The sequence below is a fragment of the Arachis hypogaea genome, chromosome 11 (genome assembly GCF_003086295.3).
Source record: "Arachis hypogaea cultivar Tifrunner chromosome 11, arahy.Tifrunner.gnm2.J5K5, whole genome shotgun sequence".
NCBI classification, from domain to species: Eukaryota; Viridiplantae; Streptophyta; class Magnoliopsida; order Fabales; family Fabaceae; genus Arachis; species Arachis hypogaea.
This window is the reverse complement of record NC_092046.1, coordinates 6,448,250-6,472,419: the sequence shown is the minus strand read 5'-3', so window position 1 is coordinate 6,472,419 and position 24,170 is coordinate 6,448,250. Positions and strand designations below refer to the sequence as shown.

Here is a 24,170-nt window from a genome sequence, read left to right as displayed (position 1 = left end):
TGAATCGTTATATTATTTTTTATTATTTTATATATTAATCATATAATAAAAATATACAATAATTTTATTAATATTATTTTAATTTTATATTTATATATATTTAAATTAATTATATTTTTATTATTCATAATTATTAACATAAATATTATTTAACATATATAATAAAAATATTAAATATTTTTATTAATTATAATATTATTATTTTTTATGATTATATAATATTTATTAAATATTATTTTTAATAAAAATAATATAATAAATATAAACTAATTATTTAATTATTAAAATAAAAAATAATTATTTTAATATAAAAATAAAATTTAAAAATTTTATTTATAAAAATACTAAAATTTTATATATTTATTTAATAATAATTAAATTATAATTTGTTAAATTTTTTATATTTTTAAAATATTAATAAATATATTTATTTTAAATTTTAAATTTTATATTTTTAATTATATTATATTTTTTATTTATATAAAATTAATTCTATTAATTTAATCAATAATATATCAATTGAATTGATAAATAAATAAATTAATAATTTAATTGGTTCAATTATCAATTCGATTCTTACAACTATGCAATTTGCTCCGTATAGCTCTCTAGATGAGTTGGCAAGGCAACTCCCTCTCTCTTACATTTCAGTTTTCAAAGACAGATTTCATATATTTCTAGCTACTATATGATGTGGCAGTGGTTACATTTGTGGAAGACGTTGACGTATATCGGTATATATACCACGGAAATTTCCCTCCACCAACACCTTTCCGAAGACGTCGTATTCTAGAAGACAATATAATTCTAACGCGTCACTCCCCGATAATATTTATTAGCATTTAGCTAATATTAGAGTTAGACCGAAATAAAATAGATATGCATTTTATAATATATAAATTAATTTAAAATTTAAAAAATATAAAATTAAAAATATATGCAAAAACTAAACTTTAAATAAAATTATGAAAACATTTAAATTGAGTTTATTTATTTAATTTTATATTATTATCTTTATTTTTATTCTTTTAAATAATTAATTTTTATTTTTTTTTAGATTATATTTAAATACTTTAGTACAAATATAAAATTATTAGATAAAATGTAAGTTTAAATATAATATTTTAATAGAAACCTTATGATTGGGCTGTAAGTTACACTCGTTCATCCTGAATATTTTGATTTTGTAGTCCCTTGGTTTAGTTATGCTTTCTTCTATAAGGAGTCTCTTCAACACTAGTAGATTTTAACACTGTGAAGTTAGATTTCTGGATACAAGTTTTTGGCTGTACATAGTTTGTGCATAAGTCACACACATAGTATATGGAATGCAAGTTTAGGAGCAGATGAGAAAAGGCTATATAGAATGCAAGTTTAACACAGAAGTAAAAATTGGAGATGTTATACCACAAGTAAAGAGACACAAATATCTTGGTTGTATTATTAAAGATAATGAAAAAATAGAGGAGGACGTAAATCATAAACTTCAAGTAGGTTGGTCAAAATAACAAAGTGTTTATATTTTATATAATAACAAAAAAATATTTTTAAATTTAAATATTTTATATAACAACAAAAAAATATTTTTAAATTTAAAGGGATATTCTTGCATTGTTATGAGACCAACTATATTGTATGGAATGGAGCGTTTAGTGGAAAAAGTTGAACACGGACATAAGTTTAACATTGGTGAAATGAGGATGTTTCGATGGATGAGACATCATGAGAATGAACAAAATTGATAAAATTCGTTTTGAGTAGCAAATTTCTTAGTAAAAAGTAAGTTAAAGAAGAAAGAAATGTGATTATTGCATTAGTGGAAAATCACATATTTACAGAGATAAAAAGTACAGCTATATATAACCAAAAAAAGAAAAAAAAATAAAAATTATACTAACTATCTCTTCATATTCTATTATACAGTAATACCCAATAAAACAAGAGAGTACTGAGAGTACTAGTAATATTCATACATTAATAGCCTCCCTTAAGCTGGGAGTGTACAAATTATACATTCCAACCTTACTACATATCTCTTCAAAAGGACCTGGTGAAAGTGTCTTTGTAAGGACATCAGCAAGTTGTTCTTTTGATGGAATTGGCATGAGCTTTAAAGAACTGTCTTGAATTTTTTCTCTAACTTTGTGACAATCAATCTCAATGTGTTTTGTCCTTTCATGAAACACTGGGTTAGCCACAATGTATCTAGCAGATTGGTTGTCACAAAATAATGTCATAGGACCTGGTAAATTTTGAAGTCATTCAAGATGTACATCAGCCAAATTCCTTCATAAGTTGCAAGAGTCATTGCTCAATACTCTGCTTCCGAAGATGATCGAACAACTATTTGCTGTTTTTAAATTTTCTAGGACACCAAAAATCTTTCAAGAAAGAAGCAATATCTGGACACTCGCGTATCCGGACATGTACCCCAATCAGAATCTGAAAAATCACGAAGAGACAAGTCACAAACAGACTCAAAAAGTAATCCTTTTTCAGGAGCTCCTTTCAAGTACTTCAACACATGTAAGGCTGCTTTGAAGTGCTCATCGGTGGAACAATCTAGAAATTGACTTAACTTGCTAACAGCAAAGCTTATGTCAGGTCTGGTATTAGTGAAGTATATCAACCTTCCAATGAGTCTTCATATGGCTTAACATCATTCAACAATGTTTCTGATGACTTTGAGAGATGAATTGAATAATTCATAAGTGTGCTGGCTGGTTTTGAATATAATAATCTATACTCTTTTAGGAGATCAAAAGTATATTTCTTTTGATATAAAGTTATTCCCCTTTTACTCCTTGCAACTTCCATGCCTAAGAAAAATTTTAGTTTGCCTAAATCTTTGATTTTGAACAAAATGTCGAATTTCATCTTCACACGTTGGATCTCTTCTATGTCATCCCCCGCTAGAACCAAATCATCCACATAAAAAAGAATAGAAGTTAAACCGGTTGGAGAAGATTTGGTGAAAAAGAATGATTTGCCTTTGATTGTGAGTAACCTGAAGCAATAAAGACAAAGTATAACTTAGAGTTCCACTGGCGACTTGCTTGCTTAAGGCCATATAAGGATCGTTCCAGCTTGCAAACCATTCTTGGCTGTGCATTTAAATCAGGAGTAACTTCATATAGACTTCTTCAGGTAGATCACCGTGAAGAAAGGCAGTGGTCACATCTAATTGATGAATAAACCAGTTCTTACTAACTGCAATTGCTAAGAGTACACAAAAGGTAGTCATTTTGAATACAGGACTAAAGGTATCAAAATAGTCATACCCGTATATTTGAGTAAATTCCTTTGCTACAAGCCTTGCTTTGTGTCTCTCTATAGTCCCATTAGAGTTATACTTTGTTTTAAAAACCCATTTACATCCGATTGCATGCTTTCCTTTCGATAGAGTAGTAAGTTTCTAGGTCTTGGTTTCCACCAATGCTTCAAGCTCAGCTTTGATTGCTTTCTGCCAATAATCACTCAGAATAGCCTGTTCATAGTTCTTTGGCTCCGGATTTATGAAAATTGTAATGGAAAGTGCTTTGTGTGATTGTGACAAAGAATTGTAACTCAAATAATTGAAAAGAGAATACTTTTTTGTGATTAATGATTAGATCATGCTATCAGAGACAGTGATTTGCATACATTCATAATCATCAAGGTATCTTGGCTTGTGTCTTTCTCTAAGAGATCTTCTTAGTGAAGGAGGTGGATTAATATCAGTGGACTGAGAATTAGATGGATTTTCATCATATGATGGTGTAGTACATGTTGCTAGTGCTGCTGGTAAACTCAAAGACATGGATAAGGTTGGCTGTGGTTGAACATCAATTGCGTTGGAAGAAGTATTTGACAATGTATGTTGAATGAGATGTAAATCTAAGGTATGAGAAGATAATGTGCTGCTATCAAAGACATCTATAGGATCATGATTATGTAATGTAGGTTTAGTATCTTGATTAGAATTGGAAACATATTCGAATATGGATGAGAAACTTGATTATTCTTATATGGAAAGAAATTTTCATAAAAAAATTACATTTTTAGATATAAAAAATTGTTTATTATTTATGTCCATCAAAAGATATCCTTTTGTTCCTGTTTAAGGCCAAGAAAAATACATTTTCTTCTTCTTTTATCCAATTTCTTTCTATTTACAACTAAAGTTAAAGCAAATGCAAGATATCCAAAGATTTTGAAGTGTTGAATGTTTGACATTTTACTAAAAAGAATCTGATAAGGATTTTTATTATTAATAGATGAACTAGACACTCTATTGAGAATATGTACAGCATGAGATGCAGCATGTCTCCAAAAAATTTTAGGAAGATGAGCCTTAAAAATGAGTGATCTAGCAATATTTAAAATATCTTAATGTTTTCGTTCTACAACTCCATTTTGTTGAGGTGTCTCAACACATGAAGTCTGATGAATTATTCCATATTTTCATAAAAAGAATTTATGATGAATTCAGTTTCATTATCAATTCTGATATTTTTTATTTTTGTTTGAAATTGGGTTCCAATTAGTTGCACAAATTGTTGAATAAAAAAAGAAGTTTCACTTTTATTTTTCATAAAAAATAGCCAAGTGAACCTGCTTTTATCTTCTACTATTGTTAAAAAATATTTACGACCAACAAAAGATGGAATAGAAATAGGTTCCCAAATATCCATGTGCATTAAATCAAATAAATTGACAGATTTTGTTTGACTCAAATGAAAAGACAATCTTCTTTGTTTTGCATAATGACATGGTTCACAAGGTTCATTTTTTAATGGACATATAATAAAAGGATAACTCTTTTTCATTTCTTGTAACCTATCAATTGAGATATATCCTAACCTACAATGCCAAGTTTCATGATTTATAGTGTTTGTGATAGCAGCAACACTAACTGAATTGCTGGTGTTGACTAATTCTCTATTCTTTGCTTCTAAGTTGACATAAGTTGCACCTGTATTGAAGATATACAAGCCACCTCTTTGTCTAGCATGATCAATCATCTTCAAGAAAATGTTGTCCTGTATCTCATAGTGTGCATTGTTAAATAAAAATTGACAAGGTAAAAAAATTAGTTGTTTCAGACATAGATATGATATTAAAATTGAAAGAGGGCACATATAACATATTTATAAGGTAAAAATCACGAGTTAAAATTATAGTTCCACTAATTGTTGCTGTGGTCTCAGTTCCATTTGGATATTTGATTAACATAGGATCTATTATGTGATGAGAGCAATGTTCTGAAAATCGATTCGAACTGGTCGGTCGAACCGATCAAATTGTAAACCATTGCCAAATACAGTTCGAGCAGAAGGAAAAACCGACAGATTTAGAAACCAGAAGTGAATTGTCGAACCGACTAGAAACCGGTCAGTCGAACCGAATCGTGACCCGGTCGATTTTTGAAATTGGCTAGCAAAATACTATGTTTTGCATGCTGAAGAAAGAGCCAAAGGGGAACGAACCCTAGTCTCACCCACGGACCCACTCACACCTCTCTCGAGCCTCCACAGTCCACTTTCACCTCTAGCTCTCAGTTCTCACGTCTCCGGTCTCCCCCTCGAGCTTCCGGCGCAACTTTTGTCCAGCCCCACCGTCGCAACGTTCGTGGAGCCACCACCACTGTTCGCGCAGCCATGCTCCATCGCCAAGTCAGCCCTCAAAAATCGCAGCCAGCGCCACTTTTTGTCGTGAAGTTAAGGACCGCCGGCGCCAACTCTATTCAACCCTGCCACCCCTTCAGCCATCTCTTGCCAGCCACTGTCCCTGTCCCCGCCAGCTCTGTATTTTTCCAGACTTCTAGCTTCTAACCCTAGATATGAATTTTGATTTTTGTAATAATAATTGTTGAAGCATTGATTAATTGTTGAATGATGATTAATTGAATAATTTTTTATAATTATTGTTAGTTCAGTTCTGTTCAAGCCTGTTCGAATGTTACTTTGAAGTTTTGTGAAGTGTGAAGTGTGAAGTGTGAAGTGTGAAGTGTGAACTGCGATTTTTTTATTTTTCTCCCTTAAATTCAATTTTTTATGCTCTGTTCAGAAATTATTGAATGATTATTGAATGTTTTTGTGTTTTTGTTGAATGATTATTTGATTCTTGATTAGCACTGGATGCTCTGCTTTGTTTGTGTACTATTTCTGTGTACTATTTCTATACTGTATTTGTGATTTTTTTGGGTAATTCAACAAGTTAAAAATAAACTTGCTGTTTAATAATATTTTCTTCCATTGTAAATCTCAGTAATTCAATAGGAAGCAGATATAAAAAGCAGAGCTTTCAAGTCTGTGCGAGTTACTGTCCATGTCCTGGTAAATTGATTGCAAGTTAATGTTATTTCCTTTAGTTTTAATGTTGGATTTTAAAACTAACCCTAATTTATTGCTTTTCAAGAATCAAAAATCAAAGAAATAGAAAAGCAGCAGGTATTATCAGTTAAATTCAATTTTGAGTGTTATTGGTTGGACAATTATGCGAACATTATTACTGCTTGTGAGATGAAAACTTTAGATTTAAATTTAATTGATTTTTGTCTGGTAATTATTGGTTGAACAATTATAGTATTTAGGGTTTTTAATTTGTTCTAATTGGAATATGAAGGATGAGCTTAAGAGAAGCTTGCTAAAATCTATGATGTTAAGGACCCCAACACTGCGTTCGTGTTCAAGTTTCGCACCCATTTCGTAGGGAGCAAATCCACTGGTTTTGCTTTGATTTATGATACTGTTGAGAATGCTAAGAAGTATGAGCCTAAGTACAGATTTGTTAGGGTAAGATAACTCCATTTTTTGTTCTTCTAATGTGGTTTTTGTTCATGAGTGTAATTGCTATAGAATGAGAAACACTTTCATCTAATTAGAATGTATGAGAAACATTTTTTGTTCTTCTAATGTATGTTTATTTATAATTTATTTATTATTTTATTATAAAACGATTTTTTTAGTTGGATCACAATTGAACCGGTTAGACTAATAAATCAGTTAACCAGTGACTAGAACGGTTCGATGATCAGTTTGATTTTCCAAACCTTGGATGAGAGTGAAAAGTATAAAGAGAAAAAGTAACATGTGTAGTGGCACCAGTGTTAATTATCCAGTCATGTGTGTGCAAAGAAATGTGAGAAACTGATAAGATATGGTGTATACCTGCTGAAGGAGCTATCACTGTGTTTATGACTTGTGTTTGAAGAGAACTATGAGCAGGATAATCTTTATGTTGTTGGAATAGAGAAATTAATGCTTGTTTTTTATCTTCGAAAAACAAGTTGTCTAGACTTTTACTATTCTCCTCTTGAGTTGAACGCACATCAGGCATGTTGCCATCTCCACGTATTTTCTTAGCAACAATCATATTGTTCACATTTGCTACTCCAAATTTCTTTTGCAAATGAGGAGGAAATCCATGCTTATGGTAGCAGGTCTCTATAGTGTGTCCAGCCTTCCCGCAATAAGAATAATTTCTCATCATTCCTCTTCTACTACTAACTCTACCTCGGCCTCGGCCACGTCTGCCCTGCCACCTCAATTTGTGATACCAGAATTTGCATTCAAGGTCATACCAAATTCTCTGTTATTTTCCTTACCAGTTCCTCCAATATTGACAGCATTAACTAGCATCCTTTCTTCACTTTGAATAGATGAAATTCACACTGGGCAGTGGCACCATTAACATAATCTGTGATTTCACTATTGTGTACTGCTCATTTAGCCCTCTCAAAATTCTAATAGCATGTTCTTGGTCTCTATATTCTCTAATGATCTTCAGTCCACATGAGCATGATGCTCCATAGGTACAGGATGGAATTGGTTTGAACTCATCAAGTTCTTCCCAAATTCTCTTATGTTTAGTGAAATATGTAGTGATGGATAGATCTCCCAGCTTCATCACAAAATATCTCTTCTTGAAGATCAGTTATCTGAAACAAATCACCTTTATAGAATCTGTACTTGAGATCGTTCCAGAGTTACGAGGCCATGTTACACCAAAGAACACTCTGAAGAATCTCTGTACTTAGGGAAGAATGCAACCACGATAGTACAAAGGTGTTGCATCTGTCCCAGGCTTCATAGGTTGAGTTAGTTTTTTCAGGTTTCAGAATGCTTCCATTAGTGAATCCCAACTTGTTCTTCGATTTGATGGATAGCCAAATCAATCTCGCCTATGAGTGATAATTTCGAGTTGTAAGAGGAGTTTGAGTTAGTGATAAACCTGGGCTTTCATTTGGATGAAAGTAGAAGGGACTTGTCTGGTCTTGAATCGGGTTCAATGTTGATCTCCCTACTTGCGTTTGAAGGTTGGCAAGTTGATTCATCAATCTTGTGAGATTTTGTAAATCACTCACTGAAAATGTTTGTAGTTGCAAATTTTTTGGATTATCCACCCCAGCTTCTCGATCTGCTGCCATGGATATTGTAGAAGGAAGGGCTTGCCTAACAATATTTGCAGCTCTTCCACGCTCACCGCACCATGATGAAATCCGTTCTAAGCTGCAGATTTCTTAGTGAAAAGCAAGTTAAAGAAAAGAGAAATGTGTCTATTGCATTAGTGAAAAATCACACCTTTACAAAGACAAGAAGTACAGCTATATATAGCTAAAAAGAAGGAAAAAAGAAACAATAAAAATTATACTAGCTACCTCTTCATATTCTATTATACATCTGTGATCTACTAATGTCACACAATATCCAATAAAAGAGAGAGTATTAGGAGTACTAGTAATATTCATACATTAATAAGAATAATAAATAAGAATATGAGATTGAAAGTTGGATTAACAGAAAAGATGGTGGAATCTAGCTTCTAGACTCTTCTAGATTATTTACTCAGCTCACTCTATTAGGAGAGAAAGTCGGTAGAGCATCCAGTGAGAAGGATAAATCAAATGGAAGATAGACCAGTGGTTAGAAGTAGAGTTTTAGAAATATAATCATTAATGTTACTTTCTCCTATCAGTTTAAACTTTTGGGATAAGTGGTTTCATGACATAGTATTAGAGTTCTGTGTCCAAAAGGTCTGGACTCTGGAGTTCGATCCTTGATGAACTCCAAAAGTGAAAAAAATAACGTAAGACAAATAAGGGAGAAAAGAAGGCCTAAGCAAAAAAATCAAACAAATCCAAAATGAGGCTCTCATTTTAGGGATAATGTTAGAGATATAATCATTAATGTTACTTTTTTCTATCAATTTAAATTTTTAGAATAAGTGGTTTCATGATATAAAAAAAGACCTAAAAGGACTCTGCATGAAGTGGTCAAGCGAGATTTCTATATAAACGATCTCGCCTATAGACATGACACATAATATGATGTTATGGTGTTGTTTAATTCATGTAACGAACCCTACCTATCAAGCTACTGCTTTGTTGTTGTTGTTGCTGTTGTGATATGCTTTTCTTTCCACTCAAGAGCTCTATTTTATTTAGACACTTTCAGTCTTCTTGAATTCTTGAAGAGTATTTAAAATGCCTTGAGATCTTTGTTTGAGAAGAGAGGGTTATGTTTGGTATTTCATGTAAAAAATGGGTATGTCAGGGAAGGTTAGTGTGTCGGACAACTAAAGGATGTTATTTGTAACAGAAGTTCCATATAGAAGTCTCACATCTGTTTTCGCACATGCAGTGTAGTGCTTGTTAGTTAGTAACAACATAAATCTTGCATATAAAGCTTTTCTGTGTTAATTTTGCAGCCATCAATACTTCCAATCCAGATCCTCCGAATTGGGCAGTTTGTGATTCTGTGTGTACCAGGAGGTACTAGCTTCTCCCCTACACTCTTATTTGCTATAAAATAATATTATTTGAATCTCCATTCTTCTAATCCTCAAACTCTTAACAGCTGCTTCACTAAGACAGAATATGCATTGTATATAATAGTTATTTTTATTGTTCTTTTCCTTGGAAATTATATTTCTTCAGATGCTTCATGCATGTTTAATATTGTTTTATTCTGACAGAGTTCTCAACAATGGCTGGGAGGCGTCTTCGCGATTCGGTTAAGACAGTGCTAAGTAATGACAAGGACTTTAAAAACATGCATGTTGTTGTAGCAGGGTTGACTAATACTTATTCGCAGTATGTAACAACATATGAAGAGTACCAAGTGCAAAGATACGAGGTCAGTTACAATTTTTCTTGAAATAACATGAATGTTGCAGCAAACACTTTTGTTTAATTTCCATAGCAAGCACAAAATGCAACATTAGTTTAACTTTATAGTTAGTTATTCAAGCTCAGTCGTATAACTTTGTTAGGGTGCTTCCACACTATATGGTCCGCACACACTGAGCGCATACATTCAGGAGTTCAAGAAGCTTGCAAAGGCCCTCATCAGCAGCGAACCGGTAGAACCCGGTCCACAACCCCCTGATCTCCTGGATAAGCAAATAAGCTTCCTCCCACCAGTTGTGGTAGATGGAACCCCACACGGAGTAGACTTCGGAGATGTGTGCTCTGATGTGCCTCAGAACTCCACCTTCAAATGTGGTGACATGGTGACAGCATCATTCTGGTCAGCCTGCCCAAGGAACGACCTCATGACCGAAGGCACCTTTGCATTGGTGGAATTTCATAAAGGTGAAGATAATTGGGTCCCTGTCTATGATGATGACGATTTTTGCTTGCGCTTTAAGTGGTCGAGGCCTTCCAAACTCAGTTCTAGGAGTAAAGCAACCATAGAATGGAGGATACCAGATGATGTGAATCCTGGTGTGTATAGAATAAGACATTTTGGTGCTGCAAAGAGTTTATTTGGTTCAATTCACCACTTTACAGGTTCATCAAGTGCGTTTGTGGTAGCATAGAGTCATAGAGGTAGTTTAATTGCTCATCACTTTTACTGTATGTGTGATTTTGATGCTTAACTCTATGGAGGTTATTTGGTGAATGAATCCCTATAGAAGGATGATACCATTGTGTGTATCATTTGTTATACAGCCCTATCACTCTACAAACACATCTCATCGCCATTTTTATTTCGGAATTATATTGCTAACAAATGATTCTTTAAAACGTTGTCTAATGTTAACTGCTGCTAGTTTTAGCTGTTTATTAATTGTAAAACACCAATGTTTGTGAATAAACAATTTAGTTTAGAAACATAAAGATGATGAAAATTTGGACATTTTGTTCAGCTCACGCTAGCAAAAACTTAAGCAGGATGTACTCCATTTTGGACTCGTTTAACGTCTACAATAAGTGGTAGATTTTTAGCGCTAAAGTTAGTTGAGATGTGTTTTATACACTTCTCATAATCAACACAATTCTCTCTCTAGCTCTTAATCAATTCCATAAACATAAAATATGAATATCCATAAATTACTTAGAAGATGTGGTAATATACACTCCTAAACTTGAATTTGAGTCTTCCAAAACGTACAAGATTATGATAATATGAAGAAAATAAAATAAAATAAAAGGTTAATTACTCTTAAATCATCTAATAGGACGTTTAAAAAGATGCATGTGTACTGCAAAAGACTAGTGAATGTAACTTAATTCTTTGAATTATCAGAGACAAGAAATAAAGATTTACAAAAGAACTATATCATTCTAAATGGCAATCCCTGAATTGCTATGAAATAACAAAGATAGGGGTGAATATCATCTAATATAGCATAATCAACATGCAAGTCATGTATAAACCTTTGGAGAACTGGTACTAGCCAAAACTTCTTGGTGTCACATAAAGACCCAACAACCAGAAACAAACTAATCAATGGCTCTCTTGTTAGTTCTAGTGACTAATTACTGCTCTGCCTCTAACCTAGCAACATCATCAAGAACAAAAAGAGCTTCTCAGCGAAGCCTCTTCAATTTGGATTTCCTTGCAAATAATAGACACTGCACAACTTAATCTGCTGCTGCTTTTCACCCAAGTTTCTCAGTTAAAAACATGTCATGTCATTGAATTAGGCGTCTATTTGAAATTTTCTCTAACATGTCAAAGAAAACTGCGTCCTCGAGTTGAAGACAAAGTCTTTTGTTCATTAACAAGCATCCAAAGAGTCGCACATGCATTCATTCAAGAAGAATGAGGAAGCAAATCGCAACTATCAAGCTGAAATTGCTTTTGGTGAAATGGCATGGTAAAATATAGCTGAGTACAGCTAGCACACTTGACTACCATGCCTGAAAAGGATTGGTGCCTGAATTTTGGCACACAAACAGCCACCAAAGCTAACTCCAGAGAGATGAAATGGAAGTAGAGCTTTGGGCTACAATTTACCAGAGGGTGCCATGAATCATGCTATGAACCAGGAAAGCTTGTGAAGTCATCCAACCAAAACTATGAGTCCAATACTCTAATTTCTGCATCATATATAAACAAAAGTAAGTTAGCAGATTTCAAAAATATCATTTGCAGAACAAATAATCATTAGAAATACGATCTCACAATATATATCTTTTGCTTTTGGATTTTGCTGTTGTATAGGGGAACTCTCAACCCCGAGTTTGTATTATCCTTCTCATCATCATATTGAAATTCTTTTATCATCCAAAGAAAAAAAAAGAGTAAGAAACAGCTAAGAAGTTGGAGAGAACAAGTTTATTTGTATCAAAACCAGGTGGCGAATACAGTGATGCATCACTGAGGGTCAATTGAAAACCATGTACTTAAAAGAACAAATATTTAAAATCTTTCGTCTCATTGCAGGCACAACCACTCCATTATAGATCTTTAATGTTCAGGAAAACTGCACTTTTTTACTTCAGCATCATTCACTCCATCAATAAGGCCAAACAAGTAAAATAACATATTGAAAATTATCACGCAAATGCTAAATTTCACAAAAATATTTGCGGAACAATTTTTGCCCATCCTTTCTTAAGTTCATAATTCAAGAACATTCTAACTTAACCACAACCTGCTTCTTTGACTAGATTATCATGCATCTTTTACTACAAGCCTACAATGTGAGACAGGAATTGTTTTTGCAGGAGTAATGGTGATCAAGAAATTTTTGCCTGATTAAGAATGATCCAGAGCCTCTGGACTCTACTCAACCATTGCAGATTTAGTTGGCATGCTTCATGCATCAGTGCTTAAGTGCAACAAACTTGGCTGTAGCATTTAGTAACTGCAAGACATAGATACATATTCTCCTCTGTTTTTAGGAACCTAATCTCCAACCTATCCAGTTTCCTGTGGCATGGTACTAGAGATCCATTGATCTTTGAGACCATACATTCTACACACTTGCACCAGCAAAAATGGGTCTAATACAAGGCTGGAGCAAAAATATAGGCTAAAAGCAGGCAAGATTTCAGCTCAGCTCAGAATCTGGGATGAAGCTTTGTAGTGAAAGAAGAAGAAAAAACAGTTCTGCAAAAAGGTCTTAACACACATCAAGATGACATTCTTGGAATCTGCAGGAGAAAAAGAGGGTCGGGGGAGGTGGCAATGGTTAAAGTCGAGAATATATTAATGCATGCTTCTATCTTCAATCACTAAGCAGTGCTATATTCAATCCAGTAATAAAACTGTTGAATTCTGCAAAGCATGATGTTTGGCAAGACTCGTGGGCTACCATCAAAGTCTTCTATAACAACATAACAAATATTAACACCCATTGAAGTTAGTTTTTCAGATTTATGAGTGCCTTCCTCAGTGGCTTCAACTCAATGCCTTCAATATATATAGCCTTAAATTCAATGACCATACATTCTATAATTGTGACAACTTAAGCACCAAACTATTCATAATCCAGTGTTTCACTCCAGGATAAAACAGATGGAATTAAGCTTATTTTTCTTAAGGCAAAGAGTTTATAAAACAAAATTCACATATCTTATATTCCCTCAATTGATAAACCAGCAGACTTGCTAACAAAGTACTTTCCAGAACAAGATTTGCCTTTCCAGAAAACTCGCAGATTTTCTCACTTTCTTTCAATTTCACTTGTCTATGAAATATAGTGATCAAACATTCACCAACACGTACTCTGAAGTCCAAACCATACATTGAATGGAAGTTCAAAAATATGGTATATTTTTTCACATATTGACCTAAATAAGAAGTTAAATTTATGGAGAGAAACTCTAGAAGTATATGGTCTACGCATAAGCCGTAACAAGACGGAATATACGGAATGTAAGTTCGGTTGCTGAAAGGGGAACCCTAATACAGGTGAAGATTGGAGAAAACATCTTAAAAAAAGTTAAAAGTTTTAAGTATCTTGGGTGCATCATACAGGATAATAAAGAGATTGAACAATATGTAAATCATAAGATTCAAACAGATTGGTCAAAATGGCGGAGTGCGTCTGATTTTATATGTGACAAAAAGTGTCTTTAAAACTTAAAAGTAAATTCTATCGCACGGTTATCTGACCAGCTATGTTTTATGGTATAGAGTGTTGGGTGGCCAAAGGGGAGCACGAACATAAGTTAAGTATGGCAAAGATGAAGATATTGAGATGGATGAGTAGTCATACGCAATTGGATAGAATAAGGAACGAATATATAAGAGAGAGAGTTGGAGTAGCACCTATTGTGAAAAAGATAGTAGAATTGCGTCTCAGATGGTTTGGACATGTGAGAAGAAGACCGACAGAACACCCAGTTAGAAAAGTGGATGAGATGGAAGATGGACAGAGGATGAAAGGCAGAAGAAGACCTAGGAAGACCACCCATAAGGTGGTCAAACGAGATCTACATGTAAACGGTCTCTCTGTAGACATGATACATGATAAAACTCAATGACGTCGTTTGATCCATGTAGCCGACCCCACCTAGTGGGATAAGGTTTTGTTGTTGTTATAGTAATAGTAGTATTGTTATTACAACAAATGACAAGACACAATAACATCTTTTGATTCATATAACCAACCCCACCTATTGGGACAAGTGTTGTTGTATCGTCGTTACATCACATAAAAGTAATTACTAGTACAAAGAAATATTAATTTTGACATCAATGTAAATTATAAAGACATTCATAGTTGCATAAAAGTTATATGTACCATTTGTGGCTATCAAGCGCGAAACAACTGAGTTAAGTCAAACAAATTCATCAAGGTCAGAACATGCAGTACATTTGGTATTAGTTACATTTCATTTAGGTTCAGATAAATATACCATTTAGAAGTATACACGTTTTTCTAATCATATTTAAGTCAATAGCAATCGAATGCAATCCTTCTAGTTCAGGAAATTATGCATTTTTCCTTCAACATTATTCAAATCATTGAATAACAGTACAAAGAAGAGACAATCACAACATATTCGAAATTATTAAACATGTGCTATATTGCATAAAAGAGAAATAAGAAAAACGATATTTGCCCTTGATGTATCATAATTTTGTACTTCAAAAACATTTAATTTAACCACAGACCACATTTTTCTTAACAGATTCTCATTCATCCTCAGATAGAATGAGTTTCCAGGACATAAAGTGTGACAGCAAACTTAGCAGCAATCGGATGTTCATATGTGACATTTGTGATTGAATACAGGGCAGATAATCCAGAGATCCTAGATGCTTTCTAACCATTGCTAATTAGGTCAGTAGTCCATGTGAAGTAAAGTTTAATTGAATAAATTTCAGCAACATCTTACTAGGCCCAGTTTCTTACTATTTGCTTTCTTCCGCAACATAAGCTCTGTTCATTGAATGTTTGAGCTCCGTTAATATTTGAGGCTGTATATGCTTCACTCTCATAGCAGAAAAGAGGAATAAGTTGAACACCAAAGCAAGAATCATCCCTGTTTACCATAACAACAGCGCACATTGGCATAGCCTGAAATCAGACAACATTATGGTCAGCTGTCTTGATGTTGAACAATGTGATGCTAGCACATTGGGTAGTGCAAAACAATATCATTCTGTTAAAAACAATAAACCATAAAGTAAAAAATAGAAAAGAGAGTAAGGTGCATTTAATGGGATTACAGTTCTGCAATCCACAGGTAGCAGAAACAATGACCAAGACAGCTCTATATGGCTTCGAGCAATCCCCTCAAATTTGGTGAGAGGCTAAAAACAAAAATGGTCAAGGGAAACAGCTTCACACAATGTTAGATTAGTCACACCATGCTTGTCCAACAGTCCAACACTCTAAAGACAGCAAGATAGCTTCATCTATGTTAATGATACTATCATTATAGGGGATGATCAAGCAGAAACGGATGGCTTAAGAGGCTTTAGTTGAGTTATGTTAAGTCGATCAAGTATAACTGATATATTTACCAGGAACAGAGGTCGCCCAATCGAGGACTGGAATTTTAGTATCCCAAAGAAAGTATACACTGGACCTACTCAAAGAAACTAGTATGTTGGTCTTAAACCAGCTGACCCTCAACCAATGCCAGGAAGCAAATCCCTGTGGGAAAATTAATCTACCTAAATCCTGATAGGTCAAAAGTTAGCTTTGCTGCAAGTATGGCAAGCCATGACATGAAAATCCTGTTGAATACCACATGAATGCTTGTCAACCAGTTTACTTGAAGGGAATACCCAACAGAGGTTTAAAATTTAGAATACACTTGAGCAGAGGCATTCAAGTGTTTGTGAATGCTGGTTAGGAAGCATCTGTTACAGACAGAATATTGACAATGGGATAATGTTCCTATTCATGGGGAAATTAGTCCCTTGAAGGAATAAGACATAGTCAGTAATTGCAGGAAGCAACGCCAAGTACAAAGCTTTGTCCTCTGACATTTCTGAAAAGACTCCAAAGGATACTCAGTAAACTGAAAATCATCTAACATCGTCCTATGAAGTTTTTTCTCGATCGTTTGTCTGACAAGCTCGACCCAAATAGGGGAGAGAAGCTTATGTGATGGCTTATGGTCAACTAATTATCCCCTTTGCCATTGCCATCAAGGATATTGTCCTATGAAGTAGATTCTCTAAGACAACAAAGCTACTATTAGTAATGCAAAAAACACGTGCTGATAAGACCAAACATGTGGAAGTTAGAGCTTTGGACTGCCACTTTGGAATTCAATCCATCAAGCATGCAAAGAAACAGATATCCTAACTAAGGGCCTCTCCGAGGCAACCTATGAACCCCTTATATCTGATCTAGGAATGATAGATATCTTGATTTTTTGGTCATAATGTTCTGATTTGGATTTTTGTTTTCTCTCAATTTGTAGAGATTGTCTATATTTAAGAGGAGAATACTTCATCAATTCCAAAACAGAACTTTTACTCTACCATGAACCTAGGCCTGTATCATGTGGCCTTGTAAATCCTTTTATACAATAAGATAGAATATAAATTTTTGCAGAAACTAATCACTACTGTATGCTCACAGCTTTAAACTCTACTGACTACTCTATGATGAACACTTTTGCATGAAAGCCTACATTTTACCACAGGTTACCTTGGTGAACATACTATCAAGACAATAGCATAGAACTGTTACAAGTGTTGTCTAAGCAATCCCAAGAGGTGTATGAAGACCTGCCATCCTATAAGTCATTCTAAACTAACTCTGGTCTCAAATTCTTGAATTTCTGTTTCCTCAGCAAATAAACCTTCTTGTGAAGCTGAGTTAACACTTTGATTTGCAGTATTGGAACCTTTCCAGCTAAGCCTGCTCCAAGTTTCTGATTTAAATATCCTCTCAAAACATACAATGACCAGTTTACGGACATCCTCATAGTAGTTCAAAAGTACTACCAATGAAATAAGAATATTGATGATGATGCACCTGAATAATTGAGCGACAAGGATCAACAGGAGTGCTTCACACGCAATTACACCTGAAAAGTGTCTAATAATAGTAGCAAGCAAGTTTTTATTGGTTGCTTTAAGTCCAACAACATGGCAAAATGTAGCCACAAGGAAAATCAACAAACTTGCTATGTGTTCCTGGAAAGGATTGCTGGTCAGGCCTTGATACTTGATCGCTATGGAACCTAACTCCAAGGTGATTAAGCAAATGTATACATTGTTGGTAGCCCTTACAACATCACTGCAGAAGCCATTAATCCCGCAGTGATATTAGAAATACTTTGTTACTGCGTCTGCCATCAATTCTTGAATAAGGAAATTTGCAAATTTACTCATAAGAAATAAGATAAAGTAAAGGGTCTTGCTAACACAAATAGAAAATTTTAATAGAAAACATAATCTTTTTAACCAAGACTTTCTACATAAATTCTGTTTCACCAATGCCCTTATGACACTCTTTAGCTAAATCTATAAATAAAGAAATACATCTTGAATTCTTGATATAATTCAAAAGTTACTGGATATTAAATTAGCCACTATATCTCTATTAAATGTAAATTTGGTTACCTCTCTGTGACTGGTGTTGAGTATGTGCTACTGCTGTCTGTCATAGTGCTAATCACAGGTCCACAATAACTCCAACTAAGAGTAGGTGCCGATTTGATGAACTCAGCAACAGCTATTGACAAGTTTTCTTCAATGCTCCAAGAAAAATAGTCGAAATGCAAGATTTAGTGATGGATCTGTCTTCAAGCAAGAGCCAAATCGAATAACTTTGGCCAATAATAATAAATTGGGGTTAACAAAAGTTGGGGTTGAAGGTGATTTGTGGAGTTAACAAAAATTTGCTATCTATCACTCTCATTTAAAAGGGGTTAAATCTTCGAAAGCTTGCCCAACACTTGCCCACCATCCTGGCTGGTTCCTGTCTATGGACAAACCCTAAATTACCAAAACTCCGTTGCTTCAGTTCGCACCCAAATAACATCACTCTGGATATGATCGAATTTTATGAAAATTCAAAACATATTCAGAGACAAATTCAATGGAAGAGCATGGAGATCGTCTTGTCTAGAATTCAATGGAAGAGCATGGAGATCGTCTTGTCTAGTCCTGCAAAGATTTTGCAGAGACAAATTCAATGGAAGAGCATGGAGATCGTCTTGCCTAGTCCTGCAAAGATTTTGCACGGTGATATAAAGACTAGCAGAGTACTTAACAAAAGAATACGATGGATTGTTGCACAAGCTGCACGCCAGAAGACGTGAAGGTGAAAAGATGAAAGTTCAAAGCAGATCTCCCGAGGAGATTTGGTGGGAGAGGATGGAATTGATCACGGAGAAGAGCGCATTTGCACGCAGAGAAAATCGAGATTTTAGTTAAATTTGGATTATATGAATTATGCCATTGCCAGATGAAGGTATATTTATAGAAGCCGAGCACTATGGGCATATCGGGAATTTCATAAGTGAAGCACGGTGGAAAGTTTCTTGGAGATTGTTGTGCTGCTTGCGCTTTCTTAATGGATGTTCTCTTCGGAACAAGACTATGTGATAATCAGATCTTGTCCTGACCACTGCTATGTGTGTGACAGTGACATTTTAGCGGCACACAAAGATACAAAGATGGCGTTTTAGCCGTTAGATCTCGATTACAAAATATATAGATTAATTGACATCAACCACACCGACCTTCACTCTACATTTGAAAATTCTTTCTTAAACACCCACGCATGTCTTAAAGATGCACACGTGACATTCTCAATACATTGTCTTTTTTATTAATAAAATAGTTGTCTTGTCCCCTAGTAAAAGATTGGATAAACAATCCAGAAAAACCATCATAACAAAATGTTAATTACCATTAAATAATCTAATAGGACAATGGATCATTTGGGATCACACTGAACAGTTTAGACGGAAACTTGTGATAATTTTATCGCAAAACAAAATTGAAGAGAGTTTTAACCATTAGATTTTAATTAAGGAGGCTTGATCTAACGGTTTATAAAGTTAAACCATGTGATGGTTTAGAAAATAGAAACATAATTGTTAAAGTAAAAATTTACGTTGGTGGTATGTAAAGTATACAATTAAAAATTATTAGATAATTTAATAAATTTGACTAAATTATTATCTAATATTTTTAAACAATTATCTTCTTTTATCGAAAGATCATTTCGATCGATCAGTTTTTCTTATAAAAGGATCATTTCAATATTTTATTTTTGGGATCACCCTTCTTTATCGAAAAATCATTCCTTCGATTTTTTTAATAATTAAGGTTATTTTGAACATAGAGTCATACTAAAAAAAGAACATATATACTTCTATGACCACTACGTCTTTTCTTTTGTCTTTAAGCATTGTGCTGATATTCTCTCTTTCTCTGTCCGCACTTCTCTTTACACTGTTGTTTTACGATCTAGTTTCGACTCTAATTATCTTCGTTTGTAATGTTATGGTTGGCAGGTACGGTAGGCGGCGTGCAACATGTTTGATGAATTGTGCCAAAGAGACATTCAGGACTTGGTCTCTTGGAATTTCATTGCGTTTGTTTGTTTTCGTGCTTCTGAGACAAATACGACAGTTCAATTGTTTGTTGAAATGACCACTTGTTATTAGTTGTCGCCAGATCTTATGAGCCTTGTTGACATACTTTCTGTTTCTGCTTTTGTAGGTTCTTCAATGCAAGGAAAACAAGTTTATGAGTTTGTTGTTGGGAGTGGGTTAATGAATGATGTTTTTTGTGGGGAATGCTATTGTTGACATGTATGCCAAGTGTGGTAAGATGGATCAAGCAAATAGGGTTTTTGAAAGGATCGATAGAGTTGAAGGATGTTGTTTCTTGGAATATTATGGTCATGGGGTATTCTCAGACTAGAATATTTGGGAATATTTTCTCTCTGTTTGAGCATAAGTTCGGAGAAGAAGGAGAAGAAGAAGAAGAGGGGAGGGGGGAGGAGGAGGATGCAGAAGTTAGGGTTTCAGGGACCAAATTAGGTCCAAAATACAAATCTTGTTACGTCAACTAATCATTACAGTGTCCACGTAGCAAGAAGAATGCCACTTCAGCACTTTGTTTGTTGAGTCATTCCTGGAAAGGGTTGAGGGACCAAATTGGTGTCCGAACCTGAATCTGGAGAATCACTATAGATAATTTTAAATCTCGGAAACCAAAATGGATAATTATGTGAATCTTAGGGATCAAAATAGGAATTTAGTCGAGTTTTAACCATTAGATTTTAATTAATGAGGCTTGATCTAAAGGTATGTAAAGTGAAACCATGTGATGGTTCAAAACTATGTGATGATTCGGAACTATAATTGTTAAGGTGAAAATTTACATGCAGTTTGTCTTTATATGAAATTAATAATTGAATAATCTATTATTATGGAGTTAATACTTAAAATGGTTCCTAAAATTTGGAAACAGACTTAATTTCACTCCTAAAATTTTAATTGACTCAATTTGAACCTCCAATTTTTAATAAGTGACTCACGTTAGCCACTTATTAACTCAACATTATGAGAAAAAAATTTGGGCTAAAATCGTTGTTTTCACCCAACAAACCCATAAAGAGGAGACAACTTCATATTTTGGAGGAAAAAAACTGGAGGCAGCGCTGTAATTGGAAGGAGAAGAAGAAAGGCTTTTTTTATAAAATCACAACAAATGCGCAAGAGGTGCGTTGTTAGGCACTGGAGGCGAATTCTCAACTGTCCAAACACGTGTCGATCATGCACATATCTTGGGTGGAGGCTCTTTGACTCATTGCACTATACTCGTACCAATGAAATTAGGTTAAATTACACAGTTAGTCCCTACACTTTTAGTGAAATTGCAAATTGGTCCCTACAGTTTAAAAGTTTGTAATTAGGTCCCTGAAGAAAATTAAAATTTGTAATTGGGTCCCACTAACGTTTAGCGTGAATGAAAACGTTAAATGTTGTTATTTTACCATAATGCCCTTACAAATCAATGTTCTAAAGAGTCAATTTGAAACAGAAGATAACGATCTCTCATAACGTATCTCCAGTATCTGTGTCCAGTATCTTTGTTAGGGTTGAAGGATTTTTTCGAGCTGTAATGGACCCAAACTAGTTGTCCGAAGGAAGCTCAACATCCAGGAGTATGAACAAGAGAAGACATCGATGCTTCTGTGGGGAAGAGGTGGTGGTGCTCTCCTCGTTGTCTATGAATAGCCCAGGTAGGAGATTTGCTGCTTGTTGTAAATTACCAAAGTGTAATTTTTTTTGAGTGGATTGATGGAGAGGAAGAAGTGATGGGAAAGGGGAGAAGGACTCACTGCTTTTGTGGAGATCTGCTGTCGAACCTCCAGTAATGTGATGAATCCAAATAGAAGATTTATATCCTGTCCGGTTGTCCCAGTAGAAAATGCAAGTTTTTTGAATGGATTGATGAAGAAGACAAGGCTGGGGCTCAATCTGAATGCACCTAACAAAGAAATAAAACGCAAGAGAGCTTAAAACATGCTAGAGATTTTGTAAGGTTGGATGAATCTATGAATGCTGCACTAATAAAGGCATAAGAAAGAAAGATAGATAGATTAAATATAGACATAGGACGCATGGAAGCAAGTGTAGGAAGATTGTATTCTGATTTTATATTGCTCCAACAACAAATTGGAAGAATGGAGAGTGACATGAAGAAGCAAAAATAATTGCAGAAGATGATATTGACTTGTGTGTTGGTGGTAATATTTGCAGTGTATTAGTTTAACTGAGTTTGATGAGTTAGGAGAAAAAATGTATCTGCAGTGTATTTGTATAGTGTTTAGTGCTGAATGTAATCATCTTTTTTTTTTTTTATCAATGACAAGTGATTATGAATAATTGTTTGCATTTATATCATCCCTTTGCAGAAAGTTCTAGTAGACAAAATACAGAGTAAAGTAGTTAACATTCATATTAAATAATAGTCAAAGTGGTCCCTCCAAGACAGCAAACCACATGCCAAACATAACAAAAACAATAAAACAAAACAAGCATCCTAAATAGTGTTCGACAAAAGTGGTTCATAAGCCACTAAAAGTACATGGACATAGAATATAATAAAGTTCACAGCCACAACCAAAAAAACTAATACTACTAAGTCCTAAATACTAAAAAAAAACTAATCTGCTGTGAGGTTTATGGTTTCACTTGGTCTAGCTTTTGCCTTCCTCACACCTATCTTAAGTCTTCCACTGCGCCTTACACCAAAATTTTTTTGTCTTAGGCAGTGTGGAGCTGTGGACCTTGTTGGAGCTAGTGCAGGTAGTGGTGGAGTTGCTGGAAGAGGTAGTAGTGGAGCTGTGAAACTTCTTGGAGCTGGTGCGGTCAGTGGTGGAGCTGGCGTAGGCAGTAGTGGAGGCAGTGGTGGAATTGTGGAACTTGTTATAGCTGATGCAGGTGGTGCAGGTGCTGGCTGAGAAACAGCAACAGCATGAGTAGCAGATCTAGCCTTTCCAGATCTGGATCCTCCTCTGCCACGTCCCCTTCCCCTTCCCCTTTCTCTTTGGCTAACAGTGGCAAAAGGAGCAGTAGAAGTTTCAGCAGGAGTAGGAACAGGGGCACTACCATGAGGAGCAGGTGCAGGAGCACTACCCTGAGGAGCAACACTTTCAGATCCAGGGTTGTTTCCTGAAAACAAGAGCACATAGGCTAAGTGATAGAGTATAAAACTACAATGAAAAAGTCAAGATTTAAAGGCAGATACCTGTTATGTCTGGATTGGGACAATGTCTCCTATTGTGTTCATATTGGCCACAGTTGCTGCAGGTAACTGATGTTCCACTCCTTCTCAGTTTTGTTTGTGATCTATCCTCATCATGCTCTCTAATTCTTACTCTCTTAGGTCTTTCAGGCTTGACCCTAAAAATTAGAGGTCTAATTGTGTCAAGTTCGACCTTTGGCCATATATTTTCACCATTAATTGGATTGAGTGTTGTCCCATAGCATGCCAGATATGCTGCTGCTGTGTAATAGTTACTGTAGTAGTCCTCGAGGTTGTCTCCTTTCATGAAGATTGCAGAACAAGCATGCTAACAAGGCATGCCAGCCAGTCCCCAGAACCTACAACTACATGAACCAGCTAGTAAATCTACAACAAATCTCTCTTGAATAATCCTATTTTTATGTGAAACTGAAACCTCATACTTTAAATCTCAGCCCACCTAGCTTGCCATTCCATGGACCTTCTACATATGATATCTAACCTCTTTCTAGGCTTGGGCAGTATTTTTTCTATGAACTTAGCTCCCTTTTTCTTCTTCTCAGCAAACCTCCCCATCTAATAACATCTAATCCACTCAAACATGGTCAAAATGGGCTTGTCGCGAGCTTCCAAAATTCGTCCATTAAAAGCCTTAGATATGTTGTTCATTAGCATATCACTCTTGGCATAATAAGTGAAGTGAGATTTAGTCCATACCTTAGGATCCAGGGCTGCCAACTTGTCATAACACTCTCTATTTACCTC

General features: G+C 34.7%; 1 protein-coding gene and 1 long non-coding RNA gene across 4 annotated transcripts; one reads left to right on the top strand and one right to left on the bottom strand.

Annotated features, from left to right (window-relative positions):
• The first annotated feature begins 1,134 nt into the window (after positions 1–1,134).
• On the top strand, positions 1,135–11,011 carry LOC112720890 (neutral ceramidase 1-like). The gene is made up of 4 exons (XM_072206380.1): positions 1,135–1,149; positions 9,691–9,754; positions 9,958–10,118; positions 10,255–11,011. Exons 3-4 carry the CDS (start codon positions 9,969–9,971, stop codon positions 10,801–10,803), a joined length of 699 nt encoding a protein of 232 aa, XP_072062481.1. The 5' UTR covers positions 1,135–1,149; positions 9,691–9,754; positions 9,958–9,968; the 3' UTR covers positions 10,804–11,011.
• A 472-nt stretch (positions 11,012–11,483) lies between these two features.
• Positions 11,484–19,314, bottom strand: LOC112720063 (uncharacterized). 3 transcript variants are annotated; one of them, XR_011867224.1, is made up of 5 exons: positions 18,255–19,258; positions 17,665–17,928; positions 17,335–17,547; positions 15,580–15,744; positions 11,484–12,310 (listed from the first exon to the last, which is right to left on the bottom strand). It is a non-coding gene; the product is annotated as an uncharacterized lncRNA (long non-coding RNA). The 3 variants fall into 3 exon arrangements; XR_003162039.3 differs by lacking the exon at positions 17,335–17,547; XR_011867225.1 differs by lacking the exons at positions 17,335–17,547; positions 17,665–17,928 and having other exon boundaries at positions 18,255–19,314.
• Positions 19,315–24,170: the final 4,856 nt, after the last annotated feature.

Coding starts and splice junctions, on each gene's coding strand:
- LOC112720890 (XM_072206380.1), top strand. CDS start 9,969: ATGGCTGGGAGGCGTCTTCGCGATTCGGTTAAGACAGTGCTAAGTAAT. Junction 10,119..10,254: donor ACCAAGTGCAAAGATACGAG/GTCAGTTACAAT, acceptor TAACTTTGTTAG/GGTGCTTCCACACTATATGG.